The sequence below is a fragment of the Calonectris borealis genome, chromosome 3 (genome assembly GCF_964195595.1).
Source record: "Calonectris borealis chromosome 3, bCalBor7.hap1.2, whole genome shotgun sequence".
Lineage (NCBI taxonomy): Eukaryota > Metazoa > Chordata > Aves > Procellariiformes > Procellariidae > Calonectris > Calonectris borealis.
The window spans coordinates 85,270,282-85,289,888 of NC_134314.1; the positions used below are offsets into that span (position 1 = coordinate 85,270,282).

General features: G+C 36.6%; 1 protein-coding gene across 4 annotated transcripts in view; it reads right to left on the bottom strand.

Annotated features, from left to right (window-relative positions):
* ERO1B (endoplasmic reticulum oxidoreductase 1 beta) overlaps positions 1 to 19,607 on the bottom strand; it is a 33,199-nt gene that overhangs the window by 10,550 nt on the left and 3,042 nt on the right. For 2 of the 4 annotated variants that reach the window (XM_075146507.1, XM_075146505.1), the window contains exons 2-9: positions 17,384 to 17,503; positions 11,985 to 12,068; positions 11,545 to 11,586; positions 6,653 to 6,735; positions 4,602 to 4,675; positions 1,814 to 1,934; positions 1,677 to 1,723; positions 532 to 543 (exon numbers count right to left, since the gene is read on the bottom strand). In XM_075146507.1, coding sequence (XP_075002608.1) covers positions 532 to 543; positions 1,677 to 1,723; positions 1,814 to 1,934; positions 4,602 to 4,675; positions 6,653 to 6,735; positions 11,545 to 11,586; positions 11,985 to 12,068; positions 17,384 to 17,503 — 583 coding nt within the window. The remainder of the gene's footprint in view (positions 1 to 531; positions 544 to 1,676; positions 1,724 to 1,813; positions 1,935 to 4,601; positions 4,676 to 6,652; positions 6,736 to 11,544; positions 11,587 to 11,984; positions 12,069 to 17,383; positions 17,504 to 19,607) is intronic. The other 2 variants (XM_075146508.1, XM_075146506.1) reach the window with 2 other exon arrangements.

Below are 19,607 nucleotides of genomic sequence, written 5' to 3' on the forward strand. Positions count from 1 at the left end.
TGCTAACTATCTTTGACTGCTAACTGTCTGAAGGTTTCCTCTCGGCTTAGATCTTTTGCCTGAGAGCTTTCAGTTGACTGAAAAATCCTAAAGTCTGTTTCACTGTAAACAGACCAAATGCTTTTTCTCCCCACTCTCTCCCCACCCTCCCAAAATCAAGGACATTCAAGAAAGTACACAAAAAACTGTCCCTCTTCTGTTAAGGGATCTGACACCGGTATCAATGGGGCTCTGGAGGAGACCCAAGAATGCTTTAATTTATGCATCTCCAGTTATCTCGCTAATAACATTATCGCAACTCATATTCTGTTACAAGGATAAGAACCAACAATTGAACTGTATTTTGCTCTTATCCACTCCTTCCCCCTACTCCAAATTATCCCAATAAAAACATTTTCTGATCAATCATCTGCATAAAAACATAACTTTCCTGCCCTCTAATATAATAGCAATAAAGTGAATAAATCAGATGTCCAAAACTCTTTAATGCTTACTTCATTTCTGCAAGTCAAGCAAAATAAGATGACTTACCATCATCTCCTCCTTAGGGAAAAAAAACAAAACAAAACAAATCCATAAGCATTAAAAAGATAATTTCCACAGCAAAGCAGTAATGAACACAGGCTTTACTACAAACACTGAGAAAGTGCAAGAAACCTTATTTAATCTACAAAAAAATAGGCTACTTTCCATCTTCTTCCTCCTCCTCAAGACCACCTGAGACTAAACACATTATAATAATGAAAGTCACTAAGAATTTGAAATCTTAGTAGCAGCTGATTTACATATTCTTGAAAGCTATGTTTTAGCTTCAGAAAGATGGTTAGGAAATCGTCTTCTTCAGTTCACATTATTCAACAATCTGACCAGTGTTTCTGAAATTCTGATCCCTGAGTTAAACTGCTCTTACAATTCTTTTTATTTGTGTATACCAGCAATATATTATCTCAATATTTATAATTACTAAAAGCTATCTTGATTTTCTAATGTGTGGTGATGTTTTGTAACTCAATCTATTGGCTAATAGTTAATTTTTAAGGAAAATGAGACACACTGACAGGGGAAAGCCGATTCCTTTGGAATACCAGGTTATAGTTTTCAATTTAAATTTGAAAACTTAAAATCTACGTCATTGGCATAATTTTTTTTTTTTTAAAACATTCTTGCAGATATCTAAGCCTTCCTAAGTATCCACTCTTTCTTCAAATAATGCAATTATTTGTACATTTGTAATACACTAAACATTATGGATGGAAAATGTACAGCTACATTACACTAGGATGACTATGAGCTAAAGCGATTAAATTAAATGCTCTAGGAAAAAACAACAAGAGAAGAATACAAGAGTGCTGAAATTTTTGTTGAACTTTAACTCCTTCCCATCCACATTGGAAAATTACTGTAACATTTACTAAACAGTTTGAGATTTACTTTAGTTTTCACGTTAGCTCCCCTGACATTAATAAGCCTATTCATATGCATAAGATTAAGCATATATGTAATCAAGTATCACAAACCTTAGTCTAAATATTGAAAATGGATGGCTACTTCTACAGAGGAAATTAAAAAAGCAGAAAGCACACCTACAGACTGAAGATTACTATTTGTATCACTTGTACTGCAATAGTCACTATGTTAGAAGAACTGCATTAGAAAATAAAACAGGCAAGACCCACCCCTACTAGGCGCCAGTGGATTTAAAGGACGATAGACAGATCGAGGCCTAGAACATAAGTTAGAAAACACAAAAATCAGGTTTAAGCTAAATTGAAGCGCAAGTATAAGAAATAGGCTTCCTCTCCCTCCCAATTACTTGAAGCAGTTTTCTTCGTAGATGCTGTTCCACACTCTCCAAGCAGAAGGCCCCTTGTATCCAGTGTAACGTTCTGGATTCAGTAGCAAATCCACATACTGTGCATCTGGAGATCTCTCATCTAAATAGGAAACCTTTTGTTACACATTCTAACTGATCAGTTAAAAAAGATTTAATTTTTAAAAAGTCACACAGAATTAAATATAAATAAGACATCTCATATAATACTATTCTGTCTTCCAGTTGGGATTGTAAATGCCTTGTACATAAAAATACAGCAATATACATACTAAATAGAAAGCTCAAAAGTATATAAATTATTCCAAAGTCTCTTGTGTGGCCATAATTTCTACAACGTCTGAACGCCTTCTATGTGGCTTCTTCAACTCCACCATAAACATTTGTCATGCAATGTGTTCTCTCACCCTATGCAAAGATATAAACAGTGTTTTGTTTTAAATGGGCTTCAAATTCAGGGCTTATTTGTCCAGCAGTATTTGGTTGGGGGGGTTGCTTTTTTGAAATGGGTATACTGCTACAGGGGCTTCTTAATAAAGACAAGGTGAAAGAAGTGCATCTTGTAGTTGGTATATATTGTATATGTATTAGCTAAATCCCTTTTTTCCCCAGATACCCTTGTATACTGGCAGAAAGTCTGGATCACATTGCTTAATTGAACAAACTTTCAGCATATTGCAGAATGCTCCGTTGGTTATGGCAAGAAACATGTTATTTAAGCAGCATTTCAACAAGTTATACCCTCATCTCTAAAGTTCACTACAAATTCAGGCAACATATCCAATGAAAATTGTGAAACAATACTCTCTCTGTTTAAACTCTGTACGAATAGAAACTTAAGTTTTGAGCTACAACCAGTAAAAAGCAGGAAGAATTCCTCCTCTTTGAAATTCTAGGTCAGGAGCAACTCATGCTTAAAAAAGCCCACATACAATACAAGCCAGTAGTCCAGAGCCTTATTCATAGGAATAGGCCAAGCAGTGCCACTGAGTATCTCCTCAGATGTCGAAAAAAGCCACAGAAACAGAGAGTGAAAACTGCTCTAAAAAGAAGAGATGATTCTGCATGAGCAGTTAAGCATCACTTCAGCAGCAGTAGCAAAAACAAAGAAAAGAGACAGACACAAGATGCACAACAACACAGTGAGTGCCAGATGAGACAAAGTAACATTACAGCTTTATTTATTTCTTTGACAGCATGGCCAATCTAAGCAGTTCCTACACTTCCCGGTCACTTCAGGTCTCCACATTTTCTTCTCATTATCCACATACAACTGAGTCTGTGGGGCAGTGCAACAGAAAGATGGAAAGCTGACCTGGGTTATGAAGGTTTTTTCAGCTAGATCAATTCCCTTATCTAGTTTATCATTAAGCCCAACAAAAAGCTAGTAAAAAGTAAAACTGGTGATATGGTTTTGTGCTACAGTTGAGTGAATTAAGAGCTCTCTCACCACCAGGAAGAGAGAAGAGGAAGAGAACAAGAGTTTCTACCTCCTCCCAGTCACTCCCAGTAGTTATTATCTCTCACCTCTCCCTGTTCCAGCTCACAAACTCACCTGATAAGCCAGTTCATCACAACAATTTGGGAGATGGGAGAGAGATGTCAACTTACTTTCCCGCTATTCAAGTAAGCTGAATCAGCTTACCATGCAGAAAGATGCACGCCAGAGCCAGTGCAATAAAAGCACTGGAAGAACACAGCTGGGGGCAGTGCATTCTCCTTCAGCAGGGCATGATGTAAGCAGAGATGGAGGTAGAATCAGGAACTACTTAAGTTAGTATTACTTCTAAAAGAAATGCTCCTAAACTATACCTTTCCCAACTGAGTCCTCTTAAAAATGTAGGTAGGCAGCTTGAAGATAGTAGAGACAACAGCAGCTTATTGCATGTAACAGTTCAGATCTACAGTAATGCTCACCAACTATTTATTACAGAAACAGCTTACACAGAAAATTTTCACAGATAAGACGCAGCAGAAATGCTGAAAGAGAACCACAGTTATTAAGCCCATTACAGCTGCTACTTTCTCAGGTGACACCAAACATTAGCCTAAAGGTAGATTAAAACATCTTGCATTGTGCCCTAAGTCTTCCTAGCATAGAAAGCCTTCTAAGGTATTTATTAAAAAGGCCTTTAGCAGTCATTCCTGAACTTGGCAATTATCATGTTTATCTGAAAAACATTCCTTTGAGCTTTGAATGTCACAAGCAAATAAAAAGACTCAGATATGTGGAGCAGAGGGAAGACACAATCTAGTATCCTAATGTTTTAACAATAAGAAAGTCCTTACAAATAAGGGTGAATTTAGTGCAGAGATCATCTGGAAACATAGCAAGGCTGGAAGAGGAACAAACTCAGTCCAAGCATAGACAGTAGAATAGCAACAAAAATAATATAGTAGTAAGAAACTGAATCAGCTGCAAGTAATTTGTCTTATATTTGTGCTAGATGCAACTCTTTTGTGAGAAGAAGCTTTTTAAAAAAATATATGCTAACTCCCCTCCCATTTACCTTCTTTTTTACTTCCATAAAAGTCTCCCGTTCACTACACTAGCAGGAGGTAACAGTGAATGTGCACTATTTAGACTACCAAATGCTCCATGTAAAAAATTGCATTTTTTGCATGTAAGATGATATGAACTGTCACATCTCCCTTTAGTACAAAATTAAAACTTTTTAAAAATGGTTATTTGCAGAGAAACGATAATCTTTTGTGTTTTTTAAGAGACAGCAAATAAAACAAACACTCTGAAAAAGCTTAAACATTTTACCATCAAGTTCACAAAAATGATCCTGTGAATCATCGTATCTTGCCCAGTCAATGAAAGCCTCCTTACTTTGGTTACTGAGGGGGAAAAAAATACATTTGATTTTAAACTTTTAAATAAACACATCAATAAGAGCTACCGAAAGAAACACAATCCAATATAGCAGTTAACTTGGAACTGGATTCTGAATTACTATATCTGAAACTGGAGAATACATGGAGTTACCGCTTGTTAGCTGCACAGAGATTCAAGCAAGCATCAACTACAATACTTTAAAAAGTCATCTTAATGCTAGACAGCAAGAAAGATTTCACCATCGTTATTTGAACAAACTGTGCAGCGGCAGTGACTTCTCTTCCTTCAGTAAGAGCTTGGTAAAATACTTTCATAGCATACATTTTTAATACTTTTCAAAGTACTACTTTAGCAGCTGTCGCTTCAGGGAGCGGGGGGAATCATCATATTTTCGTAACCTGTACTTTCAATGAGACCTACAATAGTTAGCTTTGCTTTTTAGTGGAAGACTGGATGTCTAAATGCCCCTTCCAAGCTAAATTACTCTATAAATACGGTTTGTCTTAAGCCTTTTAAATAATAATGGTATTCCACTCACCCTAGCACTTTTCAAGGTGTACTGTACCAGAGAGACAAGTACTTTGAAGTTCCCACACTATGAAACACAAACAGTACCAAAAGCTGAATGCTTTCTTCTACGCATATGTGCAGCACAGAACTACCGATGCGACACTACTGACAGCAAAACGTAAGCAAAGTTAAGATTGGGAACTCTGCTCCAGGGTGCAGTGAAGCACCTTGAAATAATGAAAAAAACCTACTCCATCTGATCAAATTAGTACTAGCTCAATTCTACAGAGCCAATTCTATAACAAGATACATTTCTAACCTTCTGCCAAATCACAATAAGAGACTTTATACTTGGCATTAGGTAAGGAACTTCTCCAGTAATTACTTGCAGGCAAGATTTGATAATCACAAGAGATACAGTTGATAAAGGAAAATAACCCAAAACCGTGAGGATGATGCACTGCTAGGTAGAGAACATGGAGGTTTGCCTACAAAGCACAAACTCTTCCTGCACTTGCAGGATCCATTACCTGCCCTCTACCAACTTTAATTGTCTACCCTACTCTCACAAAAGGCATTCTCTTTAGCTCTCCATATGTGTACTTAGTCTCATATTCTTTTGCCCTACAGGAGTGGAAGAGAATTAATAGTTTCTTATTTCCCCTAAAAAAACCTTGGATAAGGGCTCTACCCAGTTTGGTTTAAAACACCACACACCAGGCAGAAGCAGTTGCTTTTTCATGGCAGTCCCATTTTGTCAGATGACAGAAAAGAGTTTCAACATCTCTATCAGATAGAACTGCTGAAATCTGTGGCCAAAGACACCATACCACTCCATCAATAGGGAAGAATTGATTTTTCTATTTCTACTTTTTAGAAGTGGGGAATCTAGTAGAATGCAAGTTTTTTTAAGTGCTGTTCCACACACTTCCCTACTCAGGGGCAACACCATCCTGCAGAATTCCTCCCACCCAACCTTGACTGTGCTATGCAATAAGCAAGATCAGGGAATTGATCCAAGCTAAAAATAACTTTGCCAACAACAAAAGTAACTCATAAGCTCCCTGACCTCGTTCACTGAATGATCACAAACAGGCACATCAGTGTAACAGAGGGACAGAATCCCTTAATCCAGCACAGTCATCAAGAACAAAGACTGATACTGGTAAAAAGTAGAAAAAAGGTGGGTTTATTTGCAAGTTTCCTCCAACTCTTGATGCTGTAAGATACTTCTTTCAAATAATATCAAAGTGTACTTTTTAAAAAAAAGAAAAAAAAGAAAAAAAAGAAAGTCTAGTTATCACTTAACACCTTTACCTTCAGATGTTCTTGCATCATTTCACATTTACTTTCTAATGGGCTATGGAAAGAATGAAGAACAAAAACCAGCACATTGCAAAACCAAGACAGACAAAATGAAATGCTCCTTTGTTACTATTTTTGTACTATTTTTGTAAATCACAGCATACCTTAAGGTACTGTTAACTGCTCCCAGTTTGTTAGCTTGCTCGCAGTCTTCCAATTCTTTGGAATTATTTGCCGCTTTTGAATACTGTAACAAAGTTCATATTTAATATACATATGAATTACCTAAAATTCTCTGAGAACAGGTGCTGTGAAAGGTATTTCTACGTTTAGCAGTGAATTGGCTAGTATCAGGGAAAATCCTCAGATTCTAGAAGCAGTAAGTAATTCTGGAACATTTCTTATTTCCATTTTTCTTCACTCAATTTCATAAGGCCAATTTCGCTCTGTGGATTTAACTACCACAGAAAATTCAGCTAAATGTGTCAATTTTTGTTTGTTTTGCTTTTCTAATTTTTTTTTCTTTAAATTAAATGGAGTTCTGAAGTGTTTCAGATACTTATTTACATTCTTGTAAAAGGACTTTGCAAGACAAGCAGTGTCATACCTATAAACATACCTTGTATTTTGCAAGCATAATCATACCCCAAGTTTCATTGGTCATTTCAGTAGGAAAGTGTATCAGTTTTGGCCATTTTCCCCTCATGTTTCATTTAACCCAATTCATTAGCATGCTTCAGACATGCACAGGTCTGGAAGAGAGGCTTTTCAAGCTGAACTCAAATTTTGATTATTTTAAAGCCAGAATTGAAGTATTTAAGCTGAACTCTGATTCTACAGTATTTTTAAAAAAGTAATCCACTAAAATAGACTTACTATGAGAATACTTCTAAGGAAAACATTTGAAGAATTAAAGATTAAACTCCACTATTCTACAATAATATGGTTATGTCAGCAGGGAATTTGTTAAGTCTGGCAGCTTAAAGCTAAAAAAACCCTTCTAACAGTTTTGGAACATAATAGATAGTATCAGTGCTCTCTTAAAAGACAAACAAACCCAGTTTCCTCTTTTGTGAGGTTTTTGGGTTGGGTTTTTTTTTCTGTGTGTGTGTTTTCTTTTGCAGACTGAGCCTTAGGTTTACACAGATTTCTACCTTATCACAGTCCTTAAGAAATACAGAAAATTATTTAATGTTAAGTAACTGATAGCTTACATAAAACTAAACTGCTGGCTTCACTTCAGGGCACATACATATTGACATGAAGGATTACTATCCAAAACCAGCTCAAAATAAAAACGTAAGCTAAAAGCTTTGGTCAACCTTCCGAAATAGCAAGCAACAATAATAATTTGATAAATTTTAAAAGAAAGAGAATAGTTCATTTCTGAGGACAGACTTGTGGTCAAGATTTTTGCCAGAGGCAAAGTACCACCACAATACTTCTCAAAAAAGAAAGGATTTAATTAAAACTGTTCAGATGAGTAAGCAAGAAGACTTGCTTTAAAAATGCGTTTGCCAGAACCAATACAAGGAAAAATAGCAGAACCTACTGAAGACCAAAGTAGTGAAGGAGATTAAAAAAAAACACCAAATAATTTAAACCTTGTTAGGGGCCTTGCCCATAACAAATATTTACTCTAAAAGGAACTTCTCACTCAATTTTCTTGGATTTGCCACATGTGGTGGCTCATTCTTTAGCATCATATGGATGTTAAATGGAAAAATGTGAACAAGGAATGGATCTGACCTAGAATGGAACAGATACTGCTGATGAAATAACATTCTGAGATGCTGAAGTAAACATTCTACATGTCTAGAGTTGCAAACCAATCCCCACTCCGAAGTGAAAAAAATTACTGCCAAGAATATAATCCTAAATTTAAGGTTTCAAACAGAATGAACGTTCAAGTCTCAAAACATGTTTCCAGGCTTCACTATTCTCCAGTGTTTTACAGCAACAGCTATCCGATCAGTGCTCTGTAACCACTGACTAGATCAGGACAAAGTATCTATTCCTGCCAAAGTAGGATCTCCCAAGAGCAGTTTCTGGAAGAAAACAGAAAACAGGTGGGCAGGAAGTAAAATATTAAGTCAAATGTTGTAACCTTGAGCTACTGCATCCTGTCCCTTGTTTCAGTGATTAATACAGCAGCTGTCGTGACAGTTCTTTAATGTCTAGCCCCCCAAAATGTGTTCACCACTCAAATGAAACAGGACTATAGAAAGGGAAACTACTTTGTGCCTCTCCAACACCATTTCAAAATGCTTACGTTGGTGCCAAGAATTAAAAAAGAATCATAGAATCATATAATCATTAAGGTTGGAAAAGACCTTGTCGTGGTTTAACCCCAGCCAGCAAAAATAAACGCCACGCAGCCGCTCGATCAACCCCCCGCCCCGGTGGGATGGGGGAGAGAATCGGGAGGGCACAAGTAGGAAAGCTCCCGGGTTGAGATAAAAACAGTTTAATAATTGAAATAAAACTAAGTAGAACAGTAATAATAGCAATGAGAACAACAACAATACCAGAATACACAAAACAGGCAATGCACAACGCAACCGCTCACCGACCGCGTGTCACGAACGGGGGGCGAGCCCCCCCCCCACCTGGTTTTTATACTGAGCATGATGTCACATGGTATAGAATACCCCATTGGCCAGCTGGGTCCACCACCCCGGCTGTGCTCCCCCCTCCGGGTGCAAGCATCACCCAGCAACAGCCAAAGCATCAATGGGCCATCAACGCTCCTTTCACACCGAACCCAAAACCCAGCACACCCCCCAAGCTACTGGGAAGAAAGTTAACCGTGTCCCAGCTGGAACCAGGACAGACCTCTAAGATCATCGAGTCCAACCGTCAACCCAACACCACCATGCCCACTAAACCACGTCCCTAAGTGCCTCATCTACACGTCTTTTAAATACTTCCAGGGATGGTAACTCAACCACTTCCCTGGGCAGCTTGTTCCAAGGCCTGACTGCTCTTTCAGTAAAGAACTTTTTCCTAATGTCCAATCTAAACCTCCCTTGGTGCAACTTGAGGCCATTTCCTCTCATCCTATCGCTAGTTACTTGGCAGAAGAGACCAAGACCCACCTTGCTACAACCTCCTTGAGATCCTCTATTGTTAACTACACTTCTGTGGGGAAGCTGTGGAAGTGTAACCCTGGTCTTCGTGGCTAGATGAGCTTTCAAAAGAAGAAGGGATATTAAATGAGATTGTCAATTTTTAATTGGCTCCAAGAAAGATCTTCAACTGAATCATAAGTAAGAAAATGGTGTAGGTAAGATTTATGTCAGTCCTGATGACAGTTTTCCTGCAGAAATATTTTGTTTTCTGACAGAGAAGCAGCAGATATTAGTGTCTTCCCTCTACTACAGATTAAAGGTGCAGAATTGCCCAATTTTCAGTACTGTAGCTGGTTGCAACAACCTACAAGACAATTCAAAGGAAACAACTGTAACAAATTATCAGCAAATGACAGCTTCCCAAAGAAGATATCCCAGTTTCTTTATTGTGGTGAAAGCAAAAGGCGGCTGATTTTTCACTTCTGAAGTCCAATTCAATATGCTCATGTGAAGTATCTCAAGAATAGCATACTCTTTGGCTACTAATTAACATCTTTCTTATGGCTCTCAAGATTAATCAATTCAGGAAGTTCAAATGCCTACTAGAACAATCCTTTCTAAAAGAGTCTTTAAAGTCTTAAAATGCCTCTTTAGGAGACATTACGGTATTCCAAAAGTCAGTTTCTCTACAATCAAGCTTGGGAGAGAACAGAGTCAATGAAAAAGAGAACTGGCAACAGATTATCCAGCTAAAACTCAAGATCTTCTGCCCAGAGATAGTGCCAAAGTTTTCCCAGAACAACTACTGGTGCTTGTGCTGAAACAGCGAATGACTGACATTTAACTCAGGTCAGTGAGAAAGATGTTTCTTCTCTGATCACCAGAAACCTTTAAATGAAGAGGCACACTTTACTTCAGAGTGAGCTTAACAATACATGTATAAAAAGGACACAAGACTTCCTCTTGAGCTAAAGCTTGGACAGACTTGCCTGCACTGTTTATGACAGCAGGACACAGAGTCATCAATTCACAGTGAAGTATTCCTCTCAGCTATCTTTGGCAATCTTTCAAGGCATAAAGTCCAAACCAATGCCAATGGTCGTTTGTGATACAGTGAATTACACTCTGGTGAGGCAAGCAGCAACTATGGCTGCCCAGTGAGGTGGAAAGTACTGGGGAGGATGGAGATGTTATAGTTAAGCATGAGTAAGTATGAGTCTACAACACAGCCAAGGCATTCAACAGGAGAATCTCTCATTTGGGCACATTATCCCATCAACTGCTAAAATCCTTATTCTTGGGCACTGTGTTTGAGATTTGGGAGTGGGGGAGGGTTCTGCTCTGACTTCTTGACTTTTTTGGCTTTGCTAAGATCACTTGGTGATCTAGGAAGGATGGCTTGGAGAGAAGCAAGCAAAAGCCAACAGCACAGACTGACTACTTAAGCTTGCACTGACCACTTTAGCCTAAATTATCTTTATACTAATGACCAAATCATCTTCAGATTAATGACCTGCTCAAGATTAGACATGGCAAAACTACATGTAATGGTTCAGGTTCTTTTAGTATTAGAGGTTGTGGTTATATATGATTCTTACAAAAGACTGCACTGCTATTGCATCTGTGCATCTTAGCCTATGGCTTTATAGAAGGTGGCCTGTACTCAGAAATGAACAAAGAATTTTGCATCAGGCATTCTGTGGCCATGTACTGCTGTCCCCGGTCATTCACTGATTCAGTCTGCACCAGCTCTCAAGCTACGACAGACTCGGAATGACATGACAGTACCAGCTATGTCAGAAACACTATTATACATAAAAGTAAAAATGTAAAGCCACATACAGGAACTGATCAGTTATGTTAACAATTTCATCACTATGCCAAGACTGAAGGTTTGTAATAAAAAGTCACACGCTACTGTAATGTTAAGATTAAAAAAAAAAAAAAAATATCAGAAAGAACTTAGAAAATAAGTGACTACTTACTTTACTAGAGCTCCCAGCCTTAATTCCAACAGGTATTTTGCTCTAAAAACAAAAAATAAATCACAGTTTTTACACTGTTCATAGAAATGATTATGCTTGATTAAAATCTACAAATTAAATATCATTTCTACAGAGGTCAAAGCAAACTTGTTTTTAAATAATTAACTTGCTCCTTTACCTTCTCAACATGTTATATCCAAAACAGTGCTAGAGCTTAGAAGAGACTTATTCTTCAGATAATTTGTTTTATTGGTACAATGACTAAGACCTTAAAATACTTTGGTTGTATTTCTGCTTTTGAAATGGAAAATAATTTTATTGTCACTCTTTTATTTAAATTTAAGTTCTCATTAGTAAATATTGTTAGTATAATATTAGTCACTGCAAATTAGCAAACTTTTTAACCAACCTTTTTCTATTTTATATTATTTGATCCATACCTCAGGACAAGGCTCTACATGACAATCTTTGATAGAACAATGGCCATCATCAGCCCAAAATGGGCACGGTCTCTTCAGGTTGACCTAAACATACAAAACCAAAAGTTTACAATCAACACTTACATAAGGCAACTTTAAAAGGTATCAAGAAATCCTTTCAAATTAAAGGAGAGGATACAAGGAAAAAGGGTTAAATTTAGTACTTTAAGTTTGGGGGGTTTTGTGGGGGTTTGGTCAGTTGGTTGATTTCTTTTAACTACTCTTCCTCTGAGTATATAAGCTGAAGCTTGCTGCAGTGAAATTGTTAGTGATAATGATCTCCAGTGGACACAAACGCATAGTATATTAAAGCACAAATTAAATCTCTCACCACTAATATAACTTCAAAGAAGTAAATATCCTACTAAAAAGAAGGCAAATCAGACATATGCAACTCTAAAATGGTTGTACTTACAATCAGTTGTACTTGTACTATACTGATCAAGAAAATACATTTGATGGAGGACAGAGTAGTGCACAAGTTTACTAATTCAAATAAGTGCCTGAATGATTTCAGGTTTCAAGCAATAAAAACAGGCAATCATTACTACTAGTAGTCATAGCTAGTCAAGGAAGAATGAGTATCATAATGGCCTCAAATTAGAGAGCTGATATAGTACAAATACAAATAATGTAGAGAAACCACTTCAGAAACATTACCAGCAAATCCTGTGATGATTAGTGCTCCTATTTGTCATCAAATGGCACAATAAAGGCAGGGAGCACCACATATATTAATATATACTACATGGCAAGAGATTCAAACACTTCACTACACTTCACTTGGATTGTCAATGTGAAAGTCAGTGAAGAAAAAAAAAAATCCCAGCTTTCCTTTACATTAACCTTATACATACTAACAAACATTAGTGATAAAAAACATTTTGACCTCATCACTCCTAAACTGAAGACTAAAGCTTTTCCTGCATGATCAACCAGAAACACTGCAAAAGTACACATCTTTGAAAGCTAACACTACAAATAAAATACAAAGCATTCATCCTCAGTAGCAACGACTATTTTCCAGATAAAAAGTCAGTTTTAAAACTTTCAAAGTAAAAAAAAGAAGAAAACACACAAAACAAAAATTACTTCTATTCTTTTACTTTGTTTTCCTTTAGCACAGCTTGTACTAGTTTTCTTCAGTTGATAAATACTATTCATGAAGATATTCAACTGAAGTCACTACTTATATCCAACAAACTACATCCTGAATGATTTGATGTATCACTTCTTATTTGAAACTGTTGCAGATACTGAATTTGATTCTGTAGTCAGACACAGCAAGAGTTCTATAAAATGCACTATAAATTAAGCCTAATATCCCAAGGATGGTATCAGGCTCTAGAGCAGTTTCAACACAAAAATTTAAGAATTATAAATGTGCTTATAAAAATTATTTAAATCTACAAATCTTAAGTCAGAAAACTAATCCTTGCGCTAGCTTATGGAAAAAAATACATACAAGCTGTATAGAAGACTAATAGTCATACACCATAAAGAACAGTATTTTTGCTATACCTAATAGGTTAAAAGATTGAGACTAAACACTTCATCAATTTAGTCTTCAGAAAAACATTTTTCCCTTTAGATGTAGGAATATTTTTCTAATTCATTTAATTTATATCTTACACTTTCACTTTACATAAGGAGAAACATAGACAGCAAACAAGGCTTAAACATCTAGTACAGTAGTGCCAGAGCAGCCCCTTAGGCAAAGAATTGGCAACTGAACGCTAAATCCCATGCTTTGACGAATTTGGAGTCCACTGCATGTGGTACCTGAATGGTTCCTGCTATGATAAAAGAAACACACTACTCAATCTTTTAATTTGGAGAAAAACTGAAATCACTGAGCCGTCTTGAACAATTATTCCTTTAAAAAAAACTTTTATGCTTTGAACACATTTAACTGGCAGAGTACATTTATACTGGATCAGTGGTTTGCTTTAAGTGGCCTGTTTTTTAGGGAAATACAGCGATAGATGCCCAATGGCTACGTTCACTGAATTGTCAAACCAGAACCTCAGCACTAAAAAAAATGAATCAAATTCAATTTTTTTCCCCAGCATTATACGTAACATACTAAGCATAAGGAAAACTAGATCAATATGCCTCTGATACATAACAGGCACAATATGAAGAATCTGAAATTAATTATAGCCAGATTTTACTCTCCCCCCCAGTCTATTTCCCCATCCCTGGAAACATTCAAGGCCAGGTCGGACGAGGCTCTGAGCAACCTGATCTAGTTGAAGATATCCCTGCCCACGGCAGGGCGGTTGGACTAGATGACCTTTAAAGGTCCCTTCCAACCCAAACTATTCTATGATTCTATTCTCTTAATTTTGACAGCTAAGAAAGATCAAAACTACATACCACAAATAAAGAAAAAACCTTTAATGCTTGAAGGATAAATTGTTCTGTGGCACTACGTACCCAAATTAAAGCAAAACAAAAAGAATTCCCTCTTCCAATGTTCTGTCGATACCACAAAAGATCCCCAAAGAGCAAAACTTCATGTTTGACTTGCTCAGCTGCCCTTTATTATACTAAATTCCCCTACCAAACCTTTCAGCAAGTAAGTTCTTTCTGTATTTTCAAAGCATGCATACAAAGTTAACTGCTATATAACATCTGAAGGAAAGACTGTTTTCCAGGTTTCCATTTTGATGTACTTACTCAGCATGACTGGGAATTATAAATTCAGCTTTAAAATGTTAAAGAGATTCCTCAGTCAAAAAAAACCTATGAAGACATTAAGCAGATGGTACGACTTCTTAGGAGTGATGACAACTATCTTCTAGTTACAAGTTCAAGCCATGCTAGCACAGATACATTAAAAGCAGAGATTTTAGGTTGCTTTACCCCCCGCCCCCATTTCCCCTATTCAATCCACAAACATCATCCCCAGAAAAAAAAAAAGTAAAATTTTAGAATTTTTTTTACTTGTTCACTCATCTTCTTTTTTTAAAAAAAGCACAAAAAAGTTTTACATTTTACATCACCTTCACAATAACACCTATTATATAAAACACTCCTCTCTCACCAATTTCTATCAAAAAAAAGATCAGCAAACATAGTTAGACTAAAACCTTCTTCAAAGTAAACTCTTAACAATTAAAAAAAATGCTAACACACTTAGGAAGATACAAGTAACTAGGCAGTCACTGTTCTTACACAGAGGAACACCATACATAAAAGAATACTGCTGTCTAAACTGCAGATTAATTCAGAAAGAACACCTGCAAATCAAGATATACTAGTCCCAGAATGATTCAAGAGCGCTAAAAACCAGTGCGCACACACAGACATCTGAGACAAACTGAGGTTGTATAGCAACTGTACTTTAATCAATACCAATCACGCACTGACTACACAGAACATCCTTCTACTGTCCTTCAGGGTCTGAAGTATTATATTTCATTATTATTGTTTAGAGTATTATTCAGTACTTGCCACAGATTAAAAGTTAGATTCCTTATCACGAGGCTTCCACAATTTGTGTGTTTTGATGTATAAAACTATATAGAGACAAAATTTTTTATTCCTTTATTTCTTTCATTGAGAAGTATTCCACTATCTAGAAACCACCTAGCACAATTTCAGCAAGACTTTAAAAAGTAAGTTTTCTTCAGCCTTTAAATAAAAACTAGCTAGTCCATTCAGTATTATACATTAAAGTTTGAGTTCTCTTATGGCTGTTGAATTAGTAACACAATGAGAATACTGTGACTGTAGTCACAAAAGTTCATGATCCAAATTCCTACTACAAATTAAATTACTTCCGAGTAGGAGTGTTTTCACTCCCAGAACAAGAATGGTCCCCCTCCCCCTTATTCAGTATTTATCTACACTGTAGTTGACCTAGATGGCTATTGCCTACCCTCACAATTTCCACATCCATCTATGTGCTTAATAGCACTTCCATGATTCTGTGCAGGGACATCAAAAAAACTCCGTTGCTTTTTCAGAGGGGAAAAGGTGAAAAACATTCTGACTTACTTATTCAGTTTGCTTGTTCAACACAAATTCTTCCCTGTCACAACTGGAAGTACTAAATAATGTGCAGTGATGGGTGGACTGCACAGTGGCCCTTGTAACTGCCCATCTCTCAGGAAGATCACTATGAAAGATGAGGTAGGATTGCAACACACCGTTAAAGTATGATCTGCAGAACTGCTGTAGAAATGAAGATTAGCTCTAAATTTGCAGGATGAAATTACTGTTGTATAAAACCTTGTATACTTGCTGCTCCTCTTCTTCAAATACTTTGTTTTGTATCTTTCTGTTGCCTCTGGAGAATCTAATTACAACTACTACATGATGTATTATCACTGTATATATATCTTGTTTCTCCTGAAAAGTGAAGTTAGAACTGTATCATGTAGCAGGAGGAGATTCAGGGTAAAGTTACACATTACTGCTTGCTCAGACTAGAAGGGGAAGATTCTAGTGCTTTTTTCGCCTTCCTCACATTCATAACCCCATCTTGCATGAGTTTAATACTTGTCTGATCCCAGATCAGCTAGGTAACTTACTACATCCTGGGGGAAAAAAAAAAAAAAAAACCAAAACCAAAAACCCAACAACCAAACCCAAATCCAAACTAAAAATCTACCAGGTTAAAGAGATGCATTGGCCTAATGCCAGTCAGACAAGCCCAAGAGCTAAAAGTAGGGAAGGGGCAGGTCAGTCTGCCCTAAAGGAGTGTAACTTCCTTTTTCCAATGGCAGGCAACCACCTGATCAGTTCAGTCAAAATGCAACCTCATTTTCAAGTTAAGCATATCTGAAAACAGAAGTATCAGGCTTCAAAGTCTTATTTTGCTCATCGGATTCTAATACAGAGAAAAGAAATGTTTAAAATCATAAAAAAGAGATATTGCATACTACTTGAAAATTGAATATTTTACCTATTTTTCAAAGGAGTAATGGTTCTGTAGATAGCAAACACTAAGATCAGAACTAAGACAGCAACTTACAAGAAAAGGAAATCATTGCACCATTTCCATTTCAAATTACGCACATTTCTTAGAAGACAAGTACTGCACGCTGTCAGAAAGTTGCTAATATACAATCCCTTTCGAGATGCAGCAGTACAAAGATACTACCTTTAAAATTACCACTTATCAGTTGAATGAAAGCAGTCACGATTTACTGTCACTGACTCCAGGATTAACACAGCAAACGTGACTTATTATCAACATAACTGTCAGGAACTGAAAACCTGCTACAACCAAATTAAAGGGCTGTGGGCTTCTAAAAGACAACTCAATATAGGCAAGTTGATTTGATATGTAATCCTCTATTTTCTGGATTTTATTTAAATTATTCAGGAAAACACCATTCTAATTTTACCTTGTAATATCTGAAGTAATCGCGTTCTTGCAGTTTCTGTATTTTGGGGAAGATCTTGAAAGTATTGAAGTCATCGATGCTTTCTATGTCACATAAACAATCATCTAGGACTCCTGTGAGCTATTAAAAAATACATAATAATTTATTTTTAATTAAGAAATGCAATAGTATCTACAGAAAAATCCTCTAAAGAAGAAAAGGTGGCAGTCAAAAGAAATACTAGTGAAATGCAGTTCCATAGCAAATAATTTATTTCTCATCATTAAAATACCCTACAACATACCTTACACAGAATTAGAAAATAACAAACCTTAGCACTTTTTTTGAGCTTAAGTCCACCTCCAAATGCAATGCTGAATCAATGTTAGCCAGATTAACACTTTCAGCCCTGAAACATGTTGACAAATTCAGCATATGGAACTTTCTGCAGAATGAGCAGCAAGATTTTCCAAACTATGAACACATGGTATATTAGCACATCAGAGTCTCATACCAAGTATTATCCTATCAACCGCTCAATAGTTGAATTGCCTAAAAAACCCCACATTCATGCATTGTCATCTTATTTTTATAATTCTTCTCAAAGCGTAAGAACACTCCAGCAAGCTTCTTTAGGGGCATGGGAGAAAGGGGAATAGGTACTTTTGTGCCCAAGAAGTTAGTAACTTCACAGTTAAATTCTATAAATAAATATTAGGAAAACCAGGTGCAGGCACCTATATTGTAAGGCTGTAAATCTATTGTGAAACTAAGTCTGAACTTTCCAGGTCCCATCCCTCTTCTTGTGCCAGGATAGCAAGCTGGTTCAAGGTACTGCACTAGCGTAAGACCACCTCTGCGAAAAGGAGTGCACACAAGTGCAGAAGCGCTACTGCCAGCACAGGAGAGGAAGGCAGGACTGTGCAAGCAGCAGAGAGGACAGGCCCAACTAACTTCATAGACCAAGCTACGGCAACACTTTTGCTGAGGCCCTGACAGTGTCTTAGTGAAAGGCAGAAACACTGGAAGTGTGACTCTATGAACTTTTGTATGATAAATTTCATTAAATCTAAACTAACTACTCCTAAGCATAGCTTCTTAAACAACTACAAACATGTTTAAAAGGCCTTTCAAATGGAAGTTTGAAGGGTTTAGACCATATCTAAGGGTATGGAACCAAACACTGCTGTTAATTACTACTATTCTTCAGCCAGACAGGAAATTCATCGACATACATGATGGCCTAGAAAGCATATAAAATAGGAAAGCCCACACATCTTATATCTTGCATGGGCTTAGAAGAACTTCTAACTATTAAAAGGTTACATGCAAAAGGAGACGAAAAATATTTTATGGCTTTTTTTTTCTCCACAGATTTCACATAGATGAGATTATGAAATCATCTAATCTGTTTTATGCATGATAAATCACTCCACTACTTTACAGAACAGATACCCTTATATAACCAAGCTTGATGTAAAAGAGTCACTAGAAACGGAATTATAGGCTTCTGCTCATTTATGAAGCATAAAGGAGGCCTGAAAAATGGATTTCTCCCAACCCCCTGTGAGAATAAAAAAGTGAGGTATAGCAATAAAGCATTTAAGTAGGAAAATTCACCTTACATAGATCCTACTTTTCCTGAGGCACTAAATAGGCTGTCACAATTCTGCAGAGTAAATATGGTAATGAAGTAAAACTCATTTAAGGGAAGTTACTTTACCCAAAGTCTTCCATGCTGTTATGCTTGCCTTGTTAATGTTATCTAATTTCAAACCTGGGCAAACAGCTATGAAAGAGCCTATGTGCGATTCTTGGTTTTTCACAAAGCCAAGAAAGCTCACAGCCCACATGACTGCCAGCTTCAAAGTCAGAAGACAAAACTTGTTATTATTGATACTTACAGAAATAAAACCCCCACGCATTTTAATCTATAATGATTTCATTAAAAATTTCAAATTTTCTTATTGGTCACACATAGGCAGAAATTAATTTTGCAGTCTTTACAGGTAACACCGTACCACAAAACAAACAGCAGTACATTTCATTATAATATAAAAAGGCAAAAAGATAACTCTGAACATTTTGCTCAAATATTATTAAACTGGATAAACCTTATGTGAAAAGCAATAATTTATTAAGCTGAAAGCGGTAGGAAAGATCCGAGAAATTTTCTTTGGACTCAGAAGACAAAGAGTAGAAAACTATTTTGATGACCACCTCATGAAGCTATCCACTGCTTACA